General features: G+C 43.7%; 1 protein-coding gene across 2 annotated transcripts in view; it reads right to left on the bottom strand.

Annotated features, from left to right (window-relative positions):
* Positions 1 to 21,468, bottom strand: part of PPAT (phosphoribosyl pyrophosphate amidotransferase) — a 71,629-nt gene that overhangs the window by 22,536 nt on the left and 27,625 nt on the right. For both annotated transcript variants that reach the window (XM_085897001.1, XM_085897002.1), the window contains exons 5-8: positions 18,685 to 18,830; positions 18,329 to 18,401; positions 9,090 to 9,241; positions 6,402 to 6,529 (exon numbers count right to left, since the gene is read on the bottom strand). In XM_085897001.1, the coding sequence (XP_085753127.1) occupies positions 6,402 to 6,529; positions 9,090 to 9,241; positions 18,329 to 18,401; positions 18,685 to 18,830 (499 nt within the window). The remainder of the gene's footprint in view (positions 1 to 6,401; positions 6,530 to 9,089; positions 9,242 to 18,328; positions 18,402 to 18,684; positions 18,831 to 21,468) is intronic.

Here is a 21,468-nt window from a genome sequence, read left to right on the forward strand (position 1 = left end):
GGCACCACTGTATAGGCAAACACCTATACTCCGATCTCTATCGGTAGCGCACGGTCGACGCAGACTGCCACGGAGGCCGTACGTAGGACGCATGGCGGGCATAGGGGAACCGTGCGTCGACTCTGCGTTGCCCGCAGTTAGTCACACAGACCGCAAGGCCACCGTACATTGAACACAGGGATGCCTTATGACGACCCTACGACGACCGTTGAAATAGTGCGGCCGCCGTAATTTTTTTGGGGGTTGGCAAAATTCATTTTTCATTGATAAGAGCCTACGGCAGCCGCACGAATAACGCAAGCCCACCGTACGCCCTACGTACGGTCGACGTGGAACACATCAACGTCACAGCTTGGCTTGTCGAATTGCTACGGCCAACGTAGAAATGAAAAAAGTTATAACTCCGCGCTATAATTCCACGGCGACCCCTATGGCCTGTAAAAGATAGCCATACGGCGTAGGGCCACCCTGAGGCCACCTCAGAAACTCTAAGGCCGCCGCACGTTTCTGTCAATTCGGGGTGGGGGGGGTACGGCTGCCGTATCCTAGCCACAGAGAAAATCTGACTTTGGCCTAACTGGCTCTTCTTCATATCGGGCTGAACATTGAGGTGATAAATGTTGTTGACGTTTTATGAGCGCTTCATGTTTTCGCCTGGTAATTCTGATAATGGCTGCTTTTTGCTGTTAGTCTACCACCAAAGGCATGGCTTTGTGGGCCAGGAGTGATCGCAGGACAGGCAGGTTGTCACGGCAACGATTCTCAAATGGGGCGGGGTGGATTTGGCTTGAGTCTGCACCCGCCCAGACGGGCCGCCTATATAAAGAGGATGAGACGTCTGTTCAAGACTGGTCAGTCGACAACGGGTCATTTTGTGAGGGAGTTGGCATCAGTGAGTCGGCATCAGTCAGCCGGCTTTTCCAGACACTCGACCGGTCAGTCAGTTGGCGACGGTCAGTTTTGCAATGAGTCAGGTGGCGACGGCTTTAGGAGTCAGTCGGACCAGTCAGTTTGAGAGTCAGTCGACAACCAGTCAGTCAGCGTCAGTCAGTACCGGTCAGTCAGACGGCTTTACCAGTCAGTTGACAATGAATCAGTTTGTGAGGGAGTTGGCATCAGTGAGTCGGCGTCAGTCAGACGGCTTTTCCAGTCAGTAGGCGTCGGTCAATACCAGTCAGTCAGATGGCTTTTCCAGTCAGTCGACCACCTGTCAGTTGGCGCCAGTGAGTTTTTTTTTTTTTTTTTTTTTTTTTTTGTATACCTTGGTCGAGGCTCGTATGAGAGCTAACACACAACTCACAGCAAGGAGGCATGAGACAAGAGGGGCGGGAGTGGAAGGGACAAAACATTGGGGAACAGACACAGGTGAACTGTGGAAGGGAGAGGGATGGGGATGGGACGGGGAACATGGCGAGGGGAAGATGGACATTAAAGGGACTTTCAGGAAGGAAAGCAGGAGAATTGAAGGAAGTGGGCTTGGGTGGATTATCGGGGGTAGAAAAGATCGAGGATTTGGATGGGGGAAGATAAGGGGTGGTGGTGAACAGCTGTTTTGAAAGCCTGAAGGGAAGAATGGGAAAGAATAGAGTGAGGAAGTTTATTCCAAAGGCGGGAAAAAAGAGGAATGAAAGAGTGAAGATGAGCAGTGATTCGTGATTTTGGTAGTTTTACCAGAAGGGGGTTGTTGGCGGACCTTGAGCGCCCTGTGGAAATGTGGTTGGGACAAACCGCACAGAGAGCACGGGGGGCAAGGCTGGAGAGGAGTCGGTAGAAGACAGAAAGACCACCGACCAACCTGCGGGGATTGGAGTGAGAGGCCCAAAGACTCAGCTTCATTGCGGGAGATGCCAATGATCTTAAAAGCCCTGGTTTCGACAGCGTGAAGTCGAGAAAGGTGGGAGGCAGGAGCACCAGCCCAGAGGGGAGAGCAGTACTCCATCAGGCTACGGACAAAAGCTTTGTAAGTGGTCAGGAGCTCAAGAGGGCCGAGGAAGGACTTTGCACGACGGAGGATTCCCAGTCGGCGACTGGCTTTTGAGGCAAGGTTGGAAATGTGACTTTCCCAGGAAAGGTCATGGCAGATAGTGAGACCCAGAAGCTTGAAAGAAAAGACTTCTTCCAGAGGATTGTTGAGAAAGTGGATGGGGGTTTTGTAAACGGTCCTTTCAAGAGACATAGTGAGAGTGTGAGATTTGTCTGGATTGAAAGACATGTTCCACGTGTTGGACCAGTTTGTGATTTTATCCAGATCTGCAGTGAGCGAAGAAGCTGCTGCTTGCCGGTCTGAGGGATGACAGATGGTACGGCAGAGGGTTGAGTCATCGGCAAAGAGAAATAGAGGATTTTCCAGAGAGTCCGAGAGATCATTGATGAAAACCAGAAAAAGAACAGGGCCCAGAACGCTACCTTGAGGAACTCCAGCCTGCACAGGAAGAGGGGATGAAAGAACTCCATTTAGGGCCACACGTTGACTGCGACAGGAGAGGAAGTCTGCGAGCCATGAGTGGAGATGGCCTTGAATACCATGGGCAGAGAGTTTGGTGAGTAGGGCAGGGTGCCAGACTGTGTCAAAAGCACGTGATATGTCCAGGGATACGGCTCGGATTTCCTGTCTGGCATTGAGGACCTCCATCCATTGATGGGAGAGCAGTAGCAGCATATCTAGGGTAGAGTGACCTGGTCTGAAACCAAATTGATGATTGGAAATCAAGCCATTGGAGAAGAGGAAGGATTTCATGTCTGAAGCGATGATGGATTCCATAACCTTGCTGATGATTGGGAGAAGGCTGATTGGTCTGTAGTTACAGGGATCTGTTTTTGCACCTTTTTATGCAGGGCAGTGATGTTAGCAGATTTCCAAGCAGATGGCAGATGACCTTGGGAAAATGAGAGGGTGAATAGAACAGAGAGAGGGTGAGCAAGAGCAGAAGAGCAGGCTTTGAGGACACGTGGGCTGATGCCGTCTGGACCGGTTGCAGAATCTGACTCGAGGTTTGAAAGCAAGCTCTCCACCTTGTCAGGAGAAAAGGATACAGAGTCCAGGGACAGTTGGGTGCGACTGGGTAAAGTGGGTAGAGATAGTGATGGGTTTGGGACACAAGATTTAGCTGCAAACACCGAGTTTAGACATTCAGCTTTATCACGTGTGGAATCAGCAGTGCGGCCATTTGAGGTAAGGGAGGGATGGAGGGGGAACATACACCAGAAACAGATTTGATTAAACGCCACCAGGATTTTGAGGAGGGAGAGAGGTTTGAGAGTTCAGACTTGAGATGAGAAAGATGTTGTTTTCTGGCTCTCCTGAGGGTAGCTACACACTTGTTCCGAGCTTTGTGGAAAGAACTGAGATTGCCCTCAGTTGGGTTTGCTTTCCATGAGGCAAAGGCAAGTTGTTTCAGGACAACTGCCTCGCCACAAGCTTCAGTAAACCAAGGGCGGGAGGAAGGGTAAGACAACTGAACACGAGAGGGGATAAATCTGTGCATGAGGGAGAGCAAGTTTCTTTGAAAGAATTCCCAGGATGAGTTGATGTTTGAGAAAGTAGTGATAGGAGACCAGTCTGTAAGTTTGATGGCTGCTCGGAGACCCTGCCAGTCGGCTTGAGTGAAATGCCAGACTCGACGGCGGTGAGGTGGTTCTCTGATAACAGCCAGAGAGATGTCCACTTTAATAAGGACGTGGTCAGAAGAACCAATTGGAGCGAAGGAAGAGCAGCAGATATTGTCAGGGTCAGAGTTGGTGACAGCCTCAGTGCCTTACAACTTTTCACAGTGCCTCACAGCGCCTCAGCACTTCACAGTGCCTCACAGCTCATAACAGCTGTCCGTCGGCTGTGGCTCCTGGTGACTCCTGGCGGTGGGTGACGCTCAGAATGTTAATGTTCCTTCTATTCTGCTCGAGACCTGCTCTTGGCGTACCTGATTCTTAGCGTCCCTGGTTCCTGGGCGCTGGCAACGGACAAGGCACGGTCACACATTTCAGGAAGTTTTCATTTGATGTACAACTTCTATTTGGTGAGCGAGACAATTTCTCTTCCCCCTGAATGATCTGCTGGGTACCCTTGTCTGTGTTTAATTGTTAATCAAGTCAATCCCAGATAAGCATCCACTCTTTGTCTCTTTTCCTATCAGTGCCCGAGTGATTATTTATTTGCTTGCAATTATTTTGATTGATTTGAATTTACTAATATTTACCCCACAGAAATAAAAAGTTGTTTTTATTTATTTATTTTCGTATTAATAAATTCCTTTGTTGACGTTCCAACCTGTCCATGCTTGTCCTTTCCTTCCATTGATCCATCATTGTCCAAACCTAGATAGACTGTGTGGTAATTACCACACAAACTGACCTGTAATAGTCAGCATGCACCAGCGGTTAAATGCTCGGCCACCTGAATGAAGAACGAATCAAGATAAGATTGGTGCTTTGCTGAGGACGTGCTCCCAGTTCAGGAAACCACGCGACCTCAAGTTAAATGGCATAATTAGACAGTGGACACTGGAAACTCGGGGTTAACTGAGTGGCGTTCGTGGTTCTAAAGCAATCCACCGTACTACAAAGTTAATTGTGAGCGGTGGCCTCAGGTCCGGCTCTTCCAAGAACAAACGGGGGTTGAACACCCTCATAATACACTCGGTACCCGTAACTATATATATATATATATATATATATATATATATATATATATATATATATATATATATATATATATATATATATACATATATATATATATATATATATATATATATATATATATATATATATATATATATATATATATATATATATATATATATATATATATATATATATATATATATATATATATATATATATATATATATATATATGAACCTGAAGTTTGAAACACCTTTTCTCAAAATCTAGATCAGGTTGGACATCCCAATTTAGCTCTCAGTGGCTCAAGTTTTTCAAAATGAAAAATCAACAAAAGCAATAAAAGCAAAGAGTACCACACACCAATTTAGTGGTAAGAATAGATGATGAGAGCGGTGCCCTTTGAGCGATTGATCGGCTTTGTCATGTGAGCTTAAGTGTTACGTGTCACCATACAGGGGGTGGGTTTTAGGATTAGGTAGGGTTTCAGGATAATTTATCGCAGTATGTGATTGCCCCCTGTGACCTTCTCCTATGTTTTTGTATTTCACGACAGGCGATAAAAAGGGATCACGTCTTTAAAACATCAACCAAGCTGCACGTCCAAACAGGCAAAAAACCCTGTCTCCAGGAGTGACAACTAACAAACCACGCCCTGGAGTGGATGATTGATGGGCGTAACGTCAGAAAAAGGGGGGAAGTGAGGTTTGGCGGTGGAACACGAGGGAGATGGAGGTGCGGTGAGAAATGTGGTTGAGGAGTGAAGAAGGCTCAATATGAGAGGAAGGGAGTGAAGTTCGGAGCAGGACACGAAGGAGACCGGCAGTCAGAGAGTTTCGTGTTGGGCGACAAAAGGCAGTCAAGACGAAGTCTCGGAGAGCAGGATAGAAGCAAGAGAGGCAGGACCGGCGGTTTAAAGAGGACGGCATTACAGCTGGTTTCCGCTCGATGCGGTGGAAGAAGACTGCACAATTATTGTGTTCATGCTGAGGCAAATTGGCGCACAGGTAGGAGCAAGACGCTGGCCATTGACTTTTGGCTGAATCGTGTGGGCCCAGCCTCGATGACTCATGTTGAGCCATCGGGGGGAAAGAGACGGCGCCATTCAGCAAAGAGCAGCGGCGTCGGTGAGGGTGATCGATGAGGGAAGCTGCATGGCGGTCTCTGAGCCCTGGAGTTGAGTATCACCACCCAAATTGCCTCCTGTACGTTTGCCTGCCCAGAGAGCGGCTGGGCGCATTTTCCCGCGCAGGACACGGCTCGACCCCAAAGCTCATAAAAGATCAGTTCTGGACCCGAAGCCAAGTGTCAGAATAAAAGGAGGGATTTTCCTTTGTTTTATTTTCCCCTTGTCTGTATTTAAAACTGTGCAGGCACCTTAAAGTTAGATTTATTTTACATCACGTTTCATTTCATTATTATCCTGTTTTGAATTATCACCATTGTAAATATTTGATTTATTGTCATTAAACCCCGTATTTATACAAGTTGCTTGCGTCTGTCTATCTGACGTGGGTTCGAGATAAACCCCCTTGTGTCGTGCTCTCATCTGCTCAGTCCTTGCCACTGTTTCTTTCCTGCGAGCGCCATAATCTCGAAGGAACTCGGATGTAAGCCTCCAAGGGAAATCGTTTGGCCATCCATCCAGGTAGGGGCAAAACCCACTGGACACACAACAATATTAATGTGATGGAAGTGACAGAAAACTCGTGCAGGACTTAAGAACGCAATTTTTTTTTTTTTATGACAAGGAAACAATTTTTGTGTTTGTAAAGATCTACTTGGTGGGCGTATCCAAGAGCCGCGGGTGTTGCAGATTCTGGGACAGTGCTGACGACATCAGCCTCCACCGGCCACTCCAATGCCAGCTGACGTCCGCAACGCTTCCTGACCGTGTACACCATCTGGCCTGTTGCACATCAGGCAATATTTATCGCCACATGATGAGGAAGATCAGTTATGAAGTTAATCAACATTTCTTGTACATACAAATTTACAAACCATTGTCCTTGCAAGTTTACCTTTAACCTCAACATCGGCAACAAAGATGAACAAGAAAAACCGTTTTTGTTTTTTTTTTTTGGTATTTTTTTCAATAAAGAGCCACTTCTTCATTTAGAGTACTGTTGGACCCCAACATTCGCAGTCATGCTAATCGCGGACACCATGTGTTCTTGGGTCATAAAGTGTGACCTGCTTCTACGTTCAGATTTTGCGTATTCTCAGAGTTATTTTTTGGTTTTTTTTTTTTTTTTAAACACTTTTCAGGACTGGTCTCCTACATCCACCGTCGCCGATATCAATTCAGCCGGGGAATTCTTCCACAGAAAAATGCTCCCTCTTCTGCACAGATTCATCCCATCTCATCTTCAACGATCTTACCCATCCTCCTGCTCTTGGTTCTCTGAATCTTGTGGCGAGATTGTTGCTTTAAAACAACTTGCATCGTCCTCCTGGAAGGCAAATCCGACGAGAGGCAACCTCAGATCATTCCACAGAGCCAACAAGTGTGTCTACCCACAGGAGAGCCAAACAACATGTCCAATCTCAAGAATGAGCTTTCAAACGTGTCCATTTATTCTAAAACCTGGTGGCGCCTCGTCAAGTCGGTCTCTGGTGTGTGCGCCCCTTCCATCCCTTCCATCCCTTCCCTCACTTCAAATGGCACCACAGCTGACTCCGCTCGTGAGAAGGCCGAATGCCTCAGTTCTGCGTTTGCTTCAAAATCTTGCGTCCCTAACCCCTCCTTCTTCGTACCCATCCTTCCTGATCGGTCACACCAAACTGCTCCTGAATTCTGTCTTTTGCACTTGAAAAGGTGGAAAAGTTCCTGGCAACCCTCGACTTTGACTCTTCCCTGCAACTGGTTTGGGCGGCATCAGCTCACATGTTCCAAAAACCTGCTCTGCTGCTCTTTCTGCCCTTTTTAACCCTGCTATGTACCCAGAGGTCACGTTCCATCCGCTTGGAAATCGGCCGTCGCAGCGTTCCATTAAAAAAGGTGCAAAAACAGATCCCCTCAACTACAGACCAATTCGCTTCCTTACAAATCACCAGCAAGGTCGTGGAAGCCATCGTTGCAGTGAACATAAAATCATTTCTTTACTCCAACAGCCTCATCTCAGATCATCAATTTGTATTCACACCTGGTCTGCACTCTTCCTTGGACATGCTGCTTTGACTTTCTCAACAATGATGGAGGCCCTCAATATGATACGTGAGATCAGGGGCATCTCTATGGACATGTCTTGAGCTTTTGATACAGTCTGGCATCCTGCCTTGTTCTCCAAACCATCTGCCTATGGAATCCAAGGCCAACTCCACTCTTGGATTACTGATTTCATCCGCTCTCATAGACAACGTGTGGCTCTCAACGGAACCCTTTCATCTTCTCTCCCTGTCAAGGCCAGAGTACCACAAGGCCGTGTTCCTGGCCCCATATTATTCCTAGTCTTCATCAATGATCTCACCGACTCTCTGGAAAATCCACTTTATCTCTTTGCTGATGACTTCACTCTCTGCCGTGGCATCGCTCATCCTTCTGACAGACAGGCAACAGCTTCTTCCCTTTCCTCAGACATGGACAAAATCACAAACTGGTCAAAAACAATTTTGTTTATGTATCCAGAGTCCCTCGTTTGCATTCTCCCTTACCTCTCATCGTTATCTGCATGCCTTGTTTGTCCGTCTCCAACGACTTTCTCCCTCCGCCCTGCTGTTGATCTTTCCCCTTTCGCCTGCTGTTCCATTTGTTATGCTGTGTCCTGATTTGTTCTGGGCCATTGCTCTTTCACGAGCCTAGACCATGTAATTAATTAATTAAGTAATAAATAAATATGTTTTTTGTTTTTTTTTTAACAATGCCCCGACGTTTGCGGTGTTTTTCAGGAGCGTATCCCGCCGCGAATAGTGGGGTCCGACAGTATATACATTATGTCAATACACTTGACAGCAGGAGCAACAGAATATTTGAATGGAGTGGGAATGGGGGGGATCTGGGCATGCAGATGATGCAGAGGGGGGGGGGTCACTGGTCTGAAAGGGTTTACCTATGTAATGCTCCACTCATTACAAAACAAGCTTACATTAAAAAAAACAAAAACAATGAATCGCAAGGTCAGAAAGACAAAGACTGGCACCAGGATTTGGATGGCAGGAAAGGCGATTGAGGACACGAAGGAAGACAGCACTGTACGAACACGATGGTAGATGGGGCATGGGGTTGTGTGCAATCCAAAAAGGGAAGACGAGGAAACTTGATGACAAACTTTTGCAACAAACGAGTGAGACGGTAATCATGACGCGTCATTCAAGCAGCGCTTCCTGCAATACATGAAAAACGTTTCCGAATGCATTTTTATGCAACAGTGCTCCGAGAAGAAAAAAAACAAAAAAAAAAACAAAAAACGATTTCAATGCAGATTGCAAGTCATTGATTTATATGCAAAAAAAAAGTTTTGAAAAAGAACCTTCAAAAATAGTGTCCGGCCGAGCAAAGTAAACGTATTCGAAGATGCAGAAAGCTGGAGGTGCATCGTTGGGTCGTGGCACGACGTCCAGAGAAATATATCCGGTGCTGGTGATTTGCACTATCTCCCCTGGAAATAATTCTCTTTCAAACCTGCAAGCAACAGAAAAGCAAGTTTTGTCACTGAAGCTTTGGAAACAATAGTTGGCTGCAAGTCTGTTTCCGACTCTCGTGTAACTCGATGCCTTGATAACCGAGCAGGGTTCGTCGAACAATCAAATAAAATGTCTGAAATGCCACAAAATATAAACCAAGCTCGAGTTTATTTTGCCCCATGCTCTGATTGATGTCTCTTCTTCAATGCACAAATTTTTTTTTCCTGAATATATATATATATTTCAAAAAAGGAAATAAATCTCTATCTTTTGCTATCTCCCTTCTCCAGCAAAATCTCCTGTTGACTTGACGGTTCAGGTGGCTGGCTTAAGATGCTGCGCCATTCAAATAACACCAGGTGGATTGACTCAGCTTGCCATCCTTCTGAGGTCGGCAAAATAAGTACCATCTTATGGGGAAGAATGAGAAAAATTGAGTGTCCTGCGCCACGAGCCAAGGAAAAACTTCCTCGACAACCCGATGCATCTGAAAATACAAAAAGGAGTGGCTCTATTTCATCGCCTTCTTCTTCAGCACTCTCACTCATCAAATCTTCACCTTTCGTTCTTCCATTTTCTCCATTTTTACCTCCGCCACCGAAGGTGAAGGAGGTTATGTTTTCACCCCCTTTCTGTCTGTCTGTCTGTCTGTTTGTTTGCAGGATATCTCAAAATGTTGTGTACGGATTCGGACGAAACTCGGTGGACAGGTTGGGTGTGTCGCAACGACGGATTGATTCGATTTTGGTGAAGATCCGAATCCGGATCTGGATACGAGAATTATTTAATTTTAAAAGTGATTCTTCACCATTGAGAGACGGGGCCAAAAACGATATAGTCTTGTGTAGCATGATATCTCAAACATGTATTGGGACCGATATGTTCTCGTGGATCAGGCATTACGTGGCGGAGGTATGCGCTCTACCGAGTACCCTTCTAATCCATCCTTCACTTCCAAGCTCATTAAAAAAAATATATATTCTTCGTTTCATTGTTTTTAATGTTCCCCACTCTCTCGTAAGACTGTGGTCATACCGTCTCCTCACACAAGCTGCACCAAATCCTTTACTCTTTATCGATCCCCCTGGTAACCCTCTTCCTTCTGAAACTCTTTCCCAACCTTATACTATTGGCCAACCCCGGATTACCTCCTCTCATTTTTTGGGTAGTACATATAACAATTGACCACATAGGTGGAGCATTACCTTCACAAAAGCATCAAATAACCCTATGTATTTTATACAACAGCCACGTGTGTGACAGAAATGTCAATTTAAGTATCCCGAGACGGAAATAATCTTGCCATAAATGAAGACACAAGGTTGCATCCTTCCCAATTAGCCTTCACCCATGCCCTCTAATTGCTTCTGCTATTAACTAGAAATCCTCCCCACTCCCAACACATCCAGTGCTGCTACTTCCCATTAATTCCTCCATGAGGCTCTGAAATCTAAGGCCCTCTGTGTTCTTGGAATATCAGGGAGCCGAGTCACTGGGTTTGCTTTTTGCTCAGCATGGCAGGGCGGTGGCTTGTTTGGGAGGGGGAGGTGGGAGGAGAGGGTTTATCCTGGCTATATTCTAGTCTCCTCCTGCATTCTTCCCTCTCCATCGATCGCTTGCCTCTTCAGGTCACATTCGTGTTCGCACCAACCATTTCTTTGTTGCCCCCAAGTGCAGACCAAACACTCGCCTCCATACTTTTATGATTCCCTTTTTAAATGGCATGTGGGGTGGTTTTCCTGAATCCATTGCCTCGAGCTCTTCCCTCCAGGATGTCAAGGCTGCTGGACCACTTCAGCCTCATTCTCTCATTTTAAACACAAAGCTTTATGACACCTGCTGAAACCCTGTTCCCATCCTTCTCCTACAATTCCTCTCCTAATATGGTGCATTCAATTGATGTTTAATTGTTTATTCTTTGCCCACATTGCCCTGGTGTTCCGTTCTTCCAGAAGCCTCAATAAATCACTATAGCCTGATGTTGGCTTAATGGTTAAGGTGGATAGCTAAAGATCTCAGGGTCTTAATTTTGAGCCCCTGTCGTGCTGTTAAATAATACTAGGTGGGTTGACTCAGCCTGTCATCCTTCCGAGGGAGGCAAAATGAGTACCAACTTACTGGGAACGGGGCATTGCAGAAGCGGCATAGCTGCGCTCCCAGAAATGATGCAACCAGCGGCTACAGGTTGCATAGAATATATATATTTTTTTTACAAATAATTCACTCTCCATGAGAAGGATGGGATTTCTCATGGAGAGCAATTAATTTTCTCATTATCACCCCAATATCATTATATGACATTATAGCCTGGTGTTGGCGCAGTGGTTAGGGCAGCGGCTTGGGATCCAAAAGGTCCTGAGTTCAAGCCCCGTTGGGCCACTGAATTAATACACCAGGGGGTTGACTCAGCCTGTCATCCTTCCGAGGTCGGCGAAATGAGTACCGGTATACTGGGCCGTTGTATACCCCGGTTAAAATAGGTGTACCATATCCCTGTGTCGTAAGAGGCGACCAGGGTTGCGTCAGGAAGGGCATCCGGCGTAAAACCTGTGCCAAATCACAATGTGGATCATACGGATGATCCGCTGTGGCGACCCCTAACGGGAGCAGCCGAATGAAGAAGATATATATATATATATATATATTTTAAGTTCAAGACTTACCTTTCACATTACAGAGATCTATTCCTCATACCACCCAAAACGCAGAGGATCGAGAGCAGTGGTTTTCAAACTTTTTTTTAGTGGTGACCCAATTTCAGAACCTCTCAACATCGCGCGACCCAAAAGATTCAAAACCCAATTCATAATACATAAGATAAGATTTCAGATGACACAAGAACATTTACTGTTTACTTTATTCACCATCGTCATGTTTTCATACACGAGTAAACGGAGAATGGCCGACAGTATCCAAATAGTACAGGTGAATGTTTCAGAAATTTAGTCCGAATGACATTTAGATATATCAGAGAGAAGGATGAGCCTGTTTTTCAGAAACCAACTTCTCTATTCGTGGAGAAGTAGATGACAATGCCAGGATCATATCATGCTCCATTTCTCGGCGATTTCTGTACTTTGTTTTAATCACCACCATGGTGGAGAACAACTGCTCACAAAAGTATGATGAAGGATATGGCATGAGAACGTTAACGGCGCACCGTGACAGGGTCGGGTACGACGGCAGCATTTTGCACCAGGATGTCGACAACGAATTCGTCCGCGCAAGAGCCTGCGTTCCTGAATCCTGCTGGAGCTGTACAAGCTCTTCCTGTGCTGTATCATCTTCATCAGCAATCGAGTCCAGTGGAGCCGTGAAAGGGTCCCGAACCACAGAAAAGGACTGCACATCCAGCTCAGGGAAATCGTGCTCGAACTATTCAATGAGTGACCGAAGGTGACGTGCTATCTCCCCAGAAAGACTGTCGTGCTCAGTATCATCGTACTGGCAGGTCGTTAGATGCTCCACCAGATGGGAGGAAAAGGCTGAAGCGCTTAACAGCTGCTTTGTCTGCCAGTAATTTTAGAGTCACCAGAAATCCGCTCATTTTGTCGTGAAAAATCATGAGGTTGGCGTCTTTGCCTTGGAGGGAGCGGTTGAGGACATTGAGACGTTCAAGGATGTCAACGAGATAGAACGGTTCTGACAGCCAAGAGTCCGACTCAAGCAAGGCTACCCATGCCGTTTTGCCTTGTGTGCGTAGGAACTCCTAAAGTTCATCTTTGAGCTTGTAAACGCGCAGAAGAAGGTTTCCTCGAGATAACCGTCTGACTTGAGTGTAGAATAGTAAATTATTATGGTCAGCGTCCATCTCCTGGCAGAATAGCCTGAATAACCTAGTGTTGAGGGCGCTCAATTTGATGTGATTCACCATTTTTACGAATTCTGAGAGCATGATCTGCAAGGTTCCTGGCAAAGTACGAGAGGCGAGCGCTTCTCGGTGAATCATGCAGTGTACCATGGAGGTCTGAGGAGCCACCTCAAGCAATTTCGCCTTGAATCCAGAACGCACTCCTAACATTGCTGGCGCGCCGTCTGTTGTAGAACCGAGCAACTTTCCGAAGTCCAGATCATGGTCATGATAAAACTGCTCTCTTTCCCAAAAATGTCCTCGCCTTTGGTGGTGGCCTCCAATGGTTTGATGAGCAGAGGCTCATCGACAAAGTTATCAGCCTTGATGAAGCGGACCCAGACGATGAGTTGTGCGTACGATGCGATATCAGTGGACTCGTCCAACTGTATGGCGTGCCACGGCGATTCCTTGATCTTCTGTACGACCTGAGCCGTTACGTCCAGACTCATATCTTCAATTCTGCGTTGGATGTTGTTGTCAGAGAGGGGTATAACTGCCAGTTTCTTCGCCGCTTCCCCCCAACCATCAGAGATACCATGTCCTTTGCACATGGCAGCACGAGTTCTTCCGCAATGGAGTGAGGCTTTTTAGTCTTGGCAACATGGAGCGACACTCGTTACGAGGCCGCTAATGCCCGAGAATTGGTCTGATGGCATGTACCTTCTCTGTCAAGACTCGTATTCTTGAGTGCAAGAAGTTTCCTCTCAAAGAACTCTCTCTCCTTACCCTGATAAGGCGCATGTTTTGTAGTCAAATGCCTCTGCAACTTATTTTGTTTCATAGACTCCGTAGAAAGCACTTCGAAACAAATCACACACTGAGGACTCCGTACCCCACTTTTATCCACCGCGTAGTAAAATCCAAGGTCCAGAAATTTATCCTTGTAAGAACGTTCTCGAGATTTGCCGGTGGCCGGTGCTGCCATCACAAATAAGGTCTCGAGTCGTACGTGGAGACGTGAATAAACGTTAATGATAGAGTCAGAGTCTGAGTCTGAGAGGCCGTGGATCAAACCACTAATTTCCCGCCAAAATGAACCGCCCTTCAGTGAGCCCACGCATCGGCTGGATCCCATTCCAAGCGTCATGTTGCGCCGGTTCCCATACTTTGAACGAACCGTTTATATTACATCCCCTAAAAGCGAACACCGATCGAAAATAGACAATTTTTTTTCGCTGCAAGCGGACGCCCGCGACCCCACGAAATTTGCTCGGCGACCCCACTTGGGGTCGCGCCCCCGGGTTTGAAAAACCAAGATCTAGAGTATCAGCTCCTTGCTATCATGACTAGCGGGTATTCGCGCAGTCCACCCTTCTCAGCCCACCTTTGGAAGGAATGTGCTGCGGTGCATTCTTGAAAATGCATTCTAATGTTCATCGTTTTTAAAAGAAATTTTATTGATCACAACATACAAGATAAAGGAAGATATTTTGTAATACAGGCTCCCAAAGATGGTGCTATTTCTCTCTCACTCACTCTCACACACACACACACACACACACACACACACACACACACACACACACACACACACACACACACACACACACACACACACACACACACACACACACACACACATCCCTTGGGTTTGTCAAATTTTTACTCAGCTCCTGCACCACTACACCTCACACGTGTGCCACCATGCTTTTAGTCCACGTTGAAGTCATATGAAGCACCGACTGCCTCCCAAATCCACCACTTGTATTTACTGTGTTCATATTGCATGCATTACTAAATCCACTCTGTAGCATTCCATGTTTTTGCATTTACACAACCCTTTTCATAAACAGTTCACTATATTTAAACAGGAATAAACTTGTAAAAAAGAAGAAAAAAAAGTGTAATATGCAATAAGTGTGACTGCATATGATGAGCAACTCATTTTGAAGATGCTCATTGTAAATTAATTAAAAAATAAGCAAATAAATAATAAAAAACAAGCAGTCATAGACTGGTACTTACAAAATCTTCAACTTGACCACTGACCTTGTCTAATAAAAGCTGTCTCTAGAGAAGGTAGCGACGCAAACCAGAAGTTTCTACGATGATTCTGTCCCAAACCATCAAAAATCGTAACGTTGACGAAGCAAAAATCTCCATTTCTCCACGCAATTATTTTATATTATTTTATCAAAGTCACAAAACCGTAATATTCGGCCATCCACCAACAATCTTTACATAATCCGATGGCTTAGCGAGTCAGGCATGTGACGATAACCTTTATTGGGATAAAAAAATGACTTTTAAACACCATCTTTATCGAAAACACCGTCAGCGCGCAGACGGAAAACTATGACGTGATCAACGACGCCTCTGCTCAAGTGCACTGCACCACGTGACGACCCGTGATGCGGCGAGTGAAATATTTTTTTTATACAATCTTAAAACGTCTCCAAAACATCCCATTTTACCAGAATTTCGACAATCAAGTTTTAAGCGTCCTAAGCGATCGCAAAAACCGAAGACAAAATTAAAACCGAAGTTAAAACGAACTCGTAACGTCGAGCGAAGCAAAAATACTCCATTTCTCCACATGAATTTACGGAATTATGTTTGACCTCACTGTGACCTTGACCTTTGACCAATTGACTAAAATCTAATCAGCACTAGCCATCACCCTCCTGAATCACATGGTGTAATTTGACATTGGTAGCTTCTTCCGTTCTCGAGTTATCGTGCCGACAAACAAACACACAAACACACAAACAAACAAACAAACAAACAAACAAACAAGCAGTCATAGACTGGTACTTACGAAATCGTCAACTTGACCTCTGACCTTGTCTAATAAAAGCTGTCTCGAGAGAACGTAGCGAAACAAACCAGAAGTTTCTACGATGATTCTGTACCAAACCATCAAAAATCGAATGTTTTGGATGTTTGACCTCACTGTGACTGATTTTAACCAAAATCTTATCAGCGCTAGCCACCACCCTTCAGAATCACGTGGTGTAATTTGACATTGGAAGCTTCTTCCGTTCTCGAGTTATCATTTTTTGGATGTTTGACCTCACTGTGACCTTGACCTTTGACCGATTTTGACCAAAATCTAATCAGCACTAGCCATCAGCCTCCTGAATCACGTGGTGTAATTTGACATTGGTAGCTTCTTCTGTTCTCGAATTATCTGTACCAAACCATCAAAAATTGAATATTTGACCTCACCGTGACCTTGAACTTTCATCGATTTTGACCAAAATCTAATCAGCGCTCGCCACCACCGTCCTGAATCACGTGGTGTAATTTGACATTGGTAGTTTCTTCCGTTCTCGAGTTATCGTGCCTACAAACAAACAAACAAACAACCAGAAACAGAAGGCATCAATATACTTTCGAAATCTTTAGATTTCGTAAGTAATAAACCAATGTCACCCTCAGGGTGACCCGTATCTTGCCAAAAGGTGACCACGTGTGACTTCTTTGAGGTCACACTGAGGTGAACAGAGCTGCTATCCACCAGGAGCGACTCCTTGAGGAATATCTGCCTACGAGAGATTCCGATGAGAATCGTTCTACAGAGTAACCATGAAAAATATGCTTTTGCCTCATAACATCACCAAATGACGTCATAATGTCTCAAGCTTGACATATCTAGAAAGCACTCATCGAGGTGTTCAATTGGAGGTACTACACGATATGGTTCCTAAAACTTGAAAATTTGACCTTGGGGTCAAATATGTTTGACCTCAGGTGCTAACCATGAAGGTCAAGGCCAATCACCACCAAAAATTAATCAGCTGAGCGCCAGACCATGAACTATATTCCCATGAAGTTTGAAGACGATCCGATCAAAATTACTCAAAAAATAAGGGTTTCGTCGACTCCCCTGATTTGCGACAAAGTGACCTTGACCTTTGACCTTGACCTTCAAAATTTTATGCACTGAAAGGGACCTCCATAGGCCTCTGATATGCGAAGTTACAAAAATTTCCAATGATAACTGTGCTCTTGCAGAATTTTTTATATGTGATTACAGACAAACAAACAAAAAAAAAAAAACAAAAAAAAAACATACAAGCTGACTAACATGTCTTGCAAAAATTTCGTTTTGGCAAGATAACAAACAAACAAACAGAGGACAGAAATCATCAAAAAACTTACGAAATCTTTAGATTTCGTAAGTAATAAAATAACAAAAAAAACCGGCCACACAAATATTATTTTCTTTAAAAAAAGAAAATCCTTCTGGTATAAAGATAATATGTGAGAAGTTTCATCGACGATGCCAGTGCCCTTATGAAAATGACGCTGGAATGAGCATTGTACTAATCATCAACGACCGTCCGAGTCATCCCTTTTGAACCATCCTGATAATGGATGATCAGGCCAAGTTATTTGATGTTTAATGATTCCCAGCCATTCCAAAACCAATTTACACCAACTGGTGGCCACTTTATAGAGAGTGTTGAAATGTTCGCAGACTGCGAGACGCGATGTACATGCAGACTTCCAGGATCGCTCAGTTCGAACAAGGATAAATCATTACATTACACATTGCACATCGAATTTCCTAAATGGGTTTGTTTCCTCAATCGCCATGGTTTGTATACGCACGACGAATACATTTCTCAACTGTGTATCTCTTGCTTACATCACAGTTTAAAAGCTGTTAACTTTTGATGAAGAGTAAATCCTCTCCATTCGTAAATGTTGACAAAAATTGCATCATCTCTGTAATGATATTCATTATCATTTAATGATGGCCTGAAATAATTTGCTGTGTATCAAGTGGCATTTGTGATTAAAAATGGCTGTCGTTTGGATTAATGTGTGTGGTGTCCCTCAGATGGACGTTGAACAAGCATCCTCGTCTACAGACGTTAGTTGGCGGACGTTAAATATCCCATGGTGTCCTTCATGAAGAGTATTCAAGCTATCACCAGCACCCTGGCAAAACCTACAGAGGGCACTGCATCAGTGGCATAGCCGCAGCCTCAGCCGATGATGCTATCCCACAGTTTTGTGGTGCATACGCAAGAAGAAGAACAAGTGTTGTGTGGGTTGTAGCACTGATTTTTTTTGAAATAAATATGTATATATATATATATATATATATATATATATATATATATATATATATATATATATATTATACCAAAGACATTTGATAAACCCCAACCTCCTGTTGGCCGTACATGAGCATCAGACTAGAATAAAGGTGGTAATCGTAGCCTGGAAACAATAAGCGCCATTTGTGAGCGTTACAGTTTTTAGAAATGTTGAACATACCGAGCACCAATGGACTGGAAGCTGCAAGACTCAGATGAAACAACCCAGCCCTCTGTCTTTACATCCACAACACCTTGGAAAAGAAAAAAGAAAAAAAAAAGGATAAAGGAATTGATTACAAACAGTAACAACATAGCCAATCTTTTCTCATCTCAAATGCAACAATGAACAGCTGCATGTTTTTTGACCATCAAAGTTTACATTGTGATCTTTGCACAAACACCCATCTTTATCACTGAAAGACTAGATTGTGCATTAATCTTGCACAAGGCCTAAGCATTAATAATTTTTTTTAAAAAATTCAAAAGAAACAACATGTGGGTTACTACTTCTCAGTGTGACCACACTCCCCAAACCTTGGCCGTGGAGGCTAGCCGTAGCATGGAGTTTGCCGATGCAAAGGGGCCGGTTGCCAAAAGGGTCACGAACAGCATATATTGTGTCCTGGTGCAGAATTAGGAGCGAATAAGCAGCAAGAGACTTCACCATGAGATTCCGAATTCTGCGGGGTGAACAATCAGAACAGTTCATAAATATTTTGAGAAAAACGCTTCAACTTCTTTGCACAAATAATCAGGCTGATTAGGGGCTCGGACCACAAAGAAATTGAAATAAAACACTATGAAGATGAATAACCAATAAAATATAACAATTATATCAAATCGGCAACATCATCATTCAATCAACTTGTAGGTCAAAAAAGCACTTTGTTTCGAATCAAATTCCACCAATGCAACGTCTTCAATCAGTTTGCACAAAAACTAAACAAAACAAATGAAGCACGATGATGGTCCTAAGTTATGTCAGCCTCCCCCTCCTATTGGGGAAGGCTTATTAACCTCCGCCATCTTCGAAGATGGATGGAGGTTACTGTTTTCACCCCTTTCTTTGTTACTTACGAAATCTAAATATTTCGATTTTCATCATAACTGTTCATCACAAGATTATTACAACTTCATCACAAGATATCTGTTAACAAGATTCATCACAAGATTATTACAACTTCATCACAAGAAATCTAAAGATTTCGATTTTCATCATAACTGTTCATCACAAGATTATTACAACTTCATCACAAGAAATCTAAAGATTTCGTAAGTATATTGATGCCTTCCGTTTCTGTTTGTTTGTTTGTTTGTAGGCATGATAATTCGAGAACAGAAGAAGCTACCAATGTCAAATTACACCACGTGATTCAGGAGGGTGATGGCTAGTGCTGATTAGATTTTGGTCAAAATCGGTCAAAGGTCAAGGTCACAGTGAGGTCAAACATCCAAAACATTCGATTTTTGATAGTTTGGTACAGAATCATCGTAGAAACTTCTGGTTTGCGTTGCTACCTTCTCTAGAGACAGCTTTTATTAGTCAAGGTCAGAGGTCAAGTTGACGATTTCGTAAGTACCAGTCTCTGACTGCTTGTTTGTTAGTTTGTTTGTTTGTTTGTTTGTTTGTTTGTGTGTTTGTTTGTTTGTTTGTTTGTATGTAGGCACGATAACTCGAGAACGGAAGAAGCTACCAATGTCAAATTACACCATGTGATTCAGGAGGGTGATGGCTAGTGCTGATTAGATTTTGGTCAAAATCGGTCAAAGGTCAAGGTCACAGTGAGGTCAAACATAATTCCGTAAATTCATGTGGAGAAATGGAGTATTTTTTCTTCGCTCGACGTTACGAGTCCATTTTAACTTTGATTTTAATTTTGTCTTCGGTTTTTGCGATCGCTTGGGACACTTAAAACTCGGTTGTCGAAATTCTGGAACAGCGATGAATAACTGATATATATATATATATATATATATATATATATATATATATATATATATATATATATATATATATATAATAATAATAAGTCTTTTATTAGATTCTTCTGAAAAGTAATACACCTATTATCTGGCATATCCTGCTGGTACTGAATCACTTTTTAAAAAATAAAAACAAAAAAATGGAATTTTTATAAGAAATCTTGTTTTTGTCTGGGACTCATTATCTGCAAACCACAGTGTAAAATCGTAGACCACAATGAATTCAGAATTCAAGCTCCCCTTGGGCTTCTGACTGATTCATGCTTTTATAAGACAAGGTCAGAGATCAAGTTGACGATTTCGTAAGTACCAGTCTATGACTGCTTGTTTGTGTGTTTGTTTGTTTGTGTGTTTGTTTGTAGGCACGATAACTCGAGAACGGAAGGAGCTGCCAATGTCAAATTACACCACGCGATTCAGGAGGGTGATGGCTAGTGCGGATTAGATTTTGGTCAAAATCGGTCAAAGGTCAAGGTCACGTGAGGTCAAATATTCAATTTTTGATGGTTTGGTGCAGATAACTCGAGAACGGAAGAAGCTACCAATGTCAAATTACACCACGTGATTCAGGAGGGTGATGGCTAGTGCTGATTAGATTTTGGTCAAAATCGGTCAAAGGTCAAGGTCACAGTGAGGTCAAACATAATTACGTAAATTCATGTGGAGAAATGGAGTATTTTTGCTTTGATCGACGTTACGAGTTCATTTTAACTTCAATTTTAATTTTGTCTTCGGTTTTTGCGATCGCTTCGGACGCTTAAAACTCGGTTGTAGAAATTCTGGTAAAAATCGGATGTTTTGGAGACGTTTTAAGATTGTATAAAAAATATTTAACTTGACGCATCACGGGTTGTCTCATGATGCAGTGCGCTCGAGCAGACGCATTGTTGAGTTACGTTAAGGTATAATTGCGTGGAGAAATGGAGATTTTTGCTTCGGTCGACATTACGATTTTTGATAGTTTGATACAGAATCATCGTAGAAACTTCTGGTTTGCGTCGCTACCTTCTCTATAGACAGCTTTTATTAGACAAGGTCAGAGGTCAAGTTGACGATTTCATAAGTACCAGTCTATGACTGCTTGTTTGTTTGTTTGTTTGTTTGTTTGTGGGCACGATAACTCAAGAACGGAAGAAGCTACCAATTTCAAATTACACCACCTGATTCAGGAGGGTGATGGCTAGTGCTGATTAGATTTTGGTCAAAATTGGTCAAAGGTCAAGGTCACAGTGAGCTCAAACATCCATAACATTCAATTTTTGATGTTTGGTACAGAATCATCATAGAAACTTCTGCTTTGCGTCGCTACCTTCTCGAGAGACAGCTTTTATTAGA

The sequence above is a fragment of the Eptatretus burgeri genome, chromosome 10 (genome assembly GCF_056783735.1).
Source record: "Eptatretus burgeri isolate ZD-2024b chromosome 10, Ebu_testis_v1, whole genome shotgun sequence".
Classification (NCBI taxonomy): domain Eukaryota; kingdom Metazoa; phylum Chordata; class Myxini; order Myxiniformes; family Myxinidae; genus Eptatretus; species Eptatretus burgeri.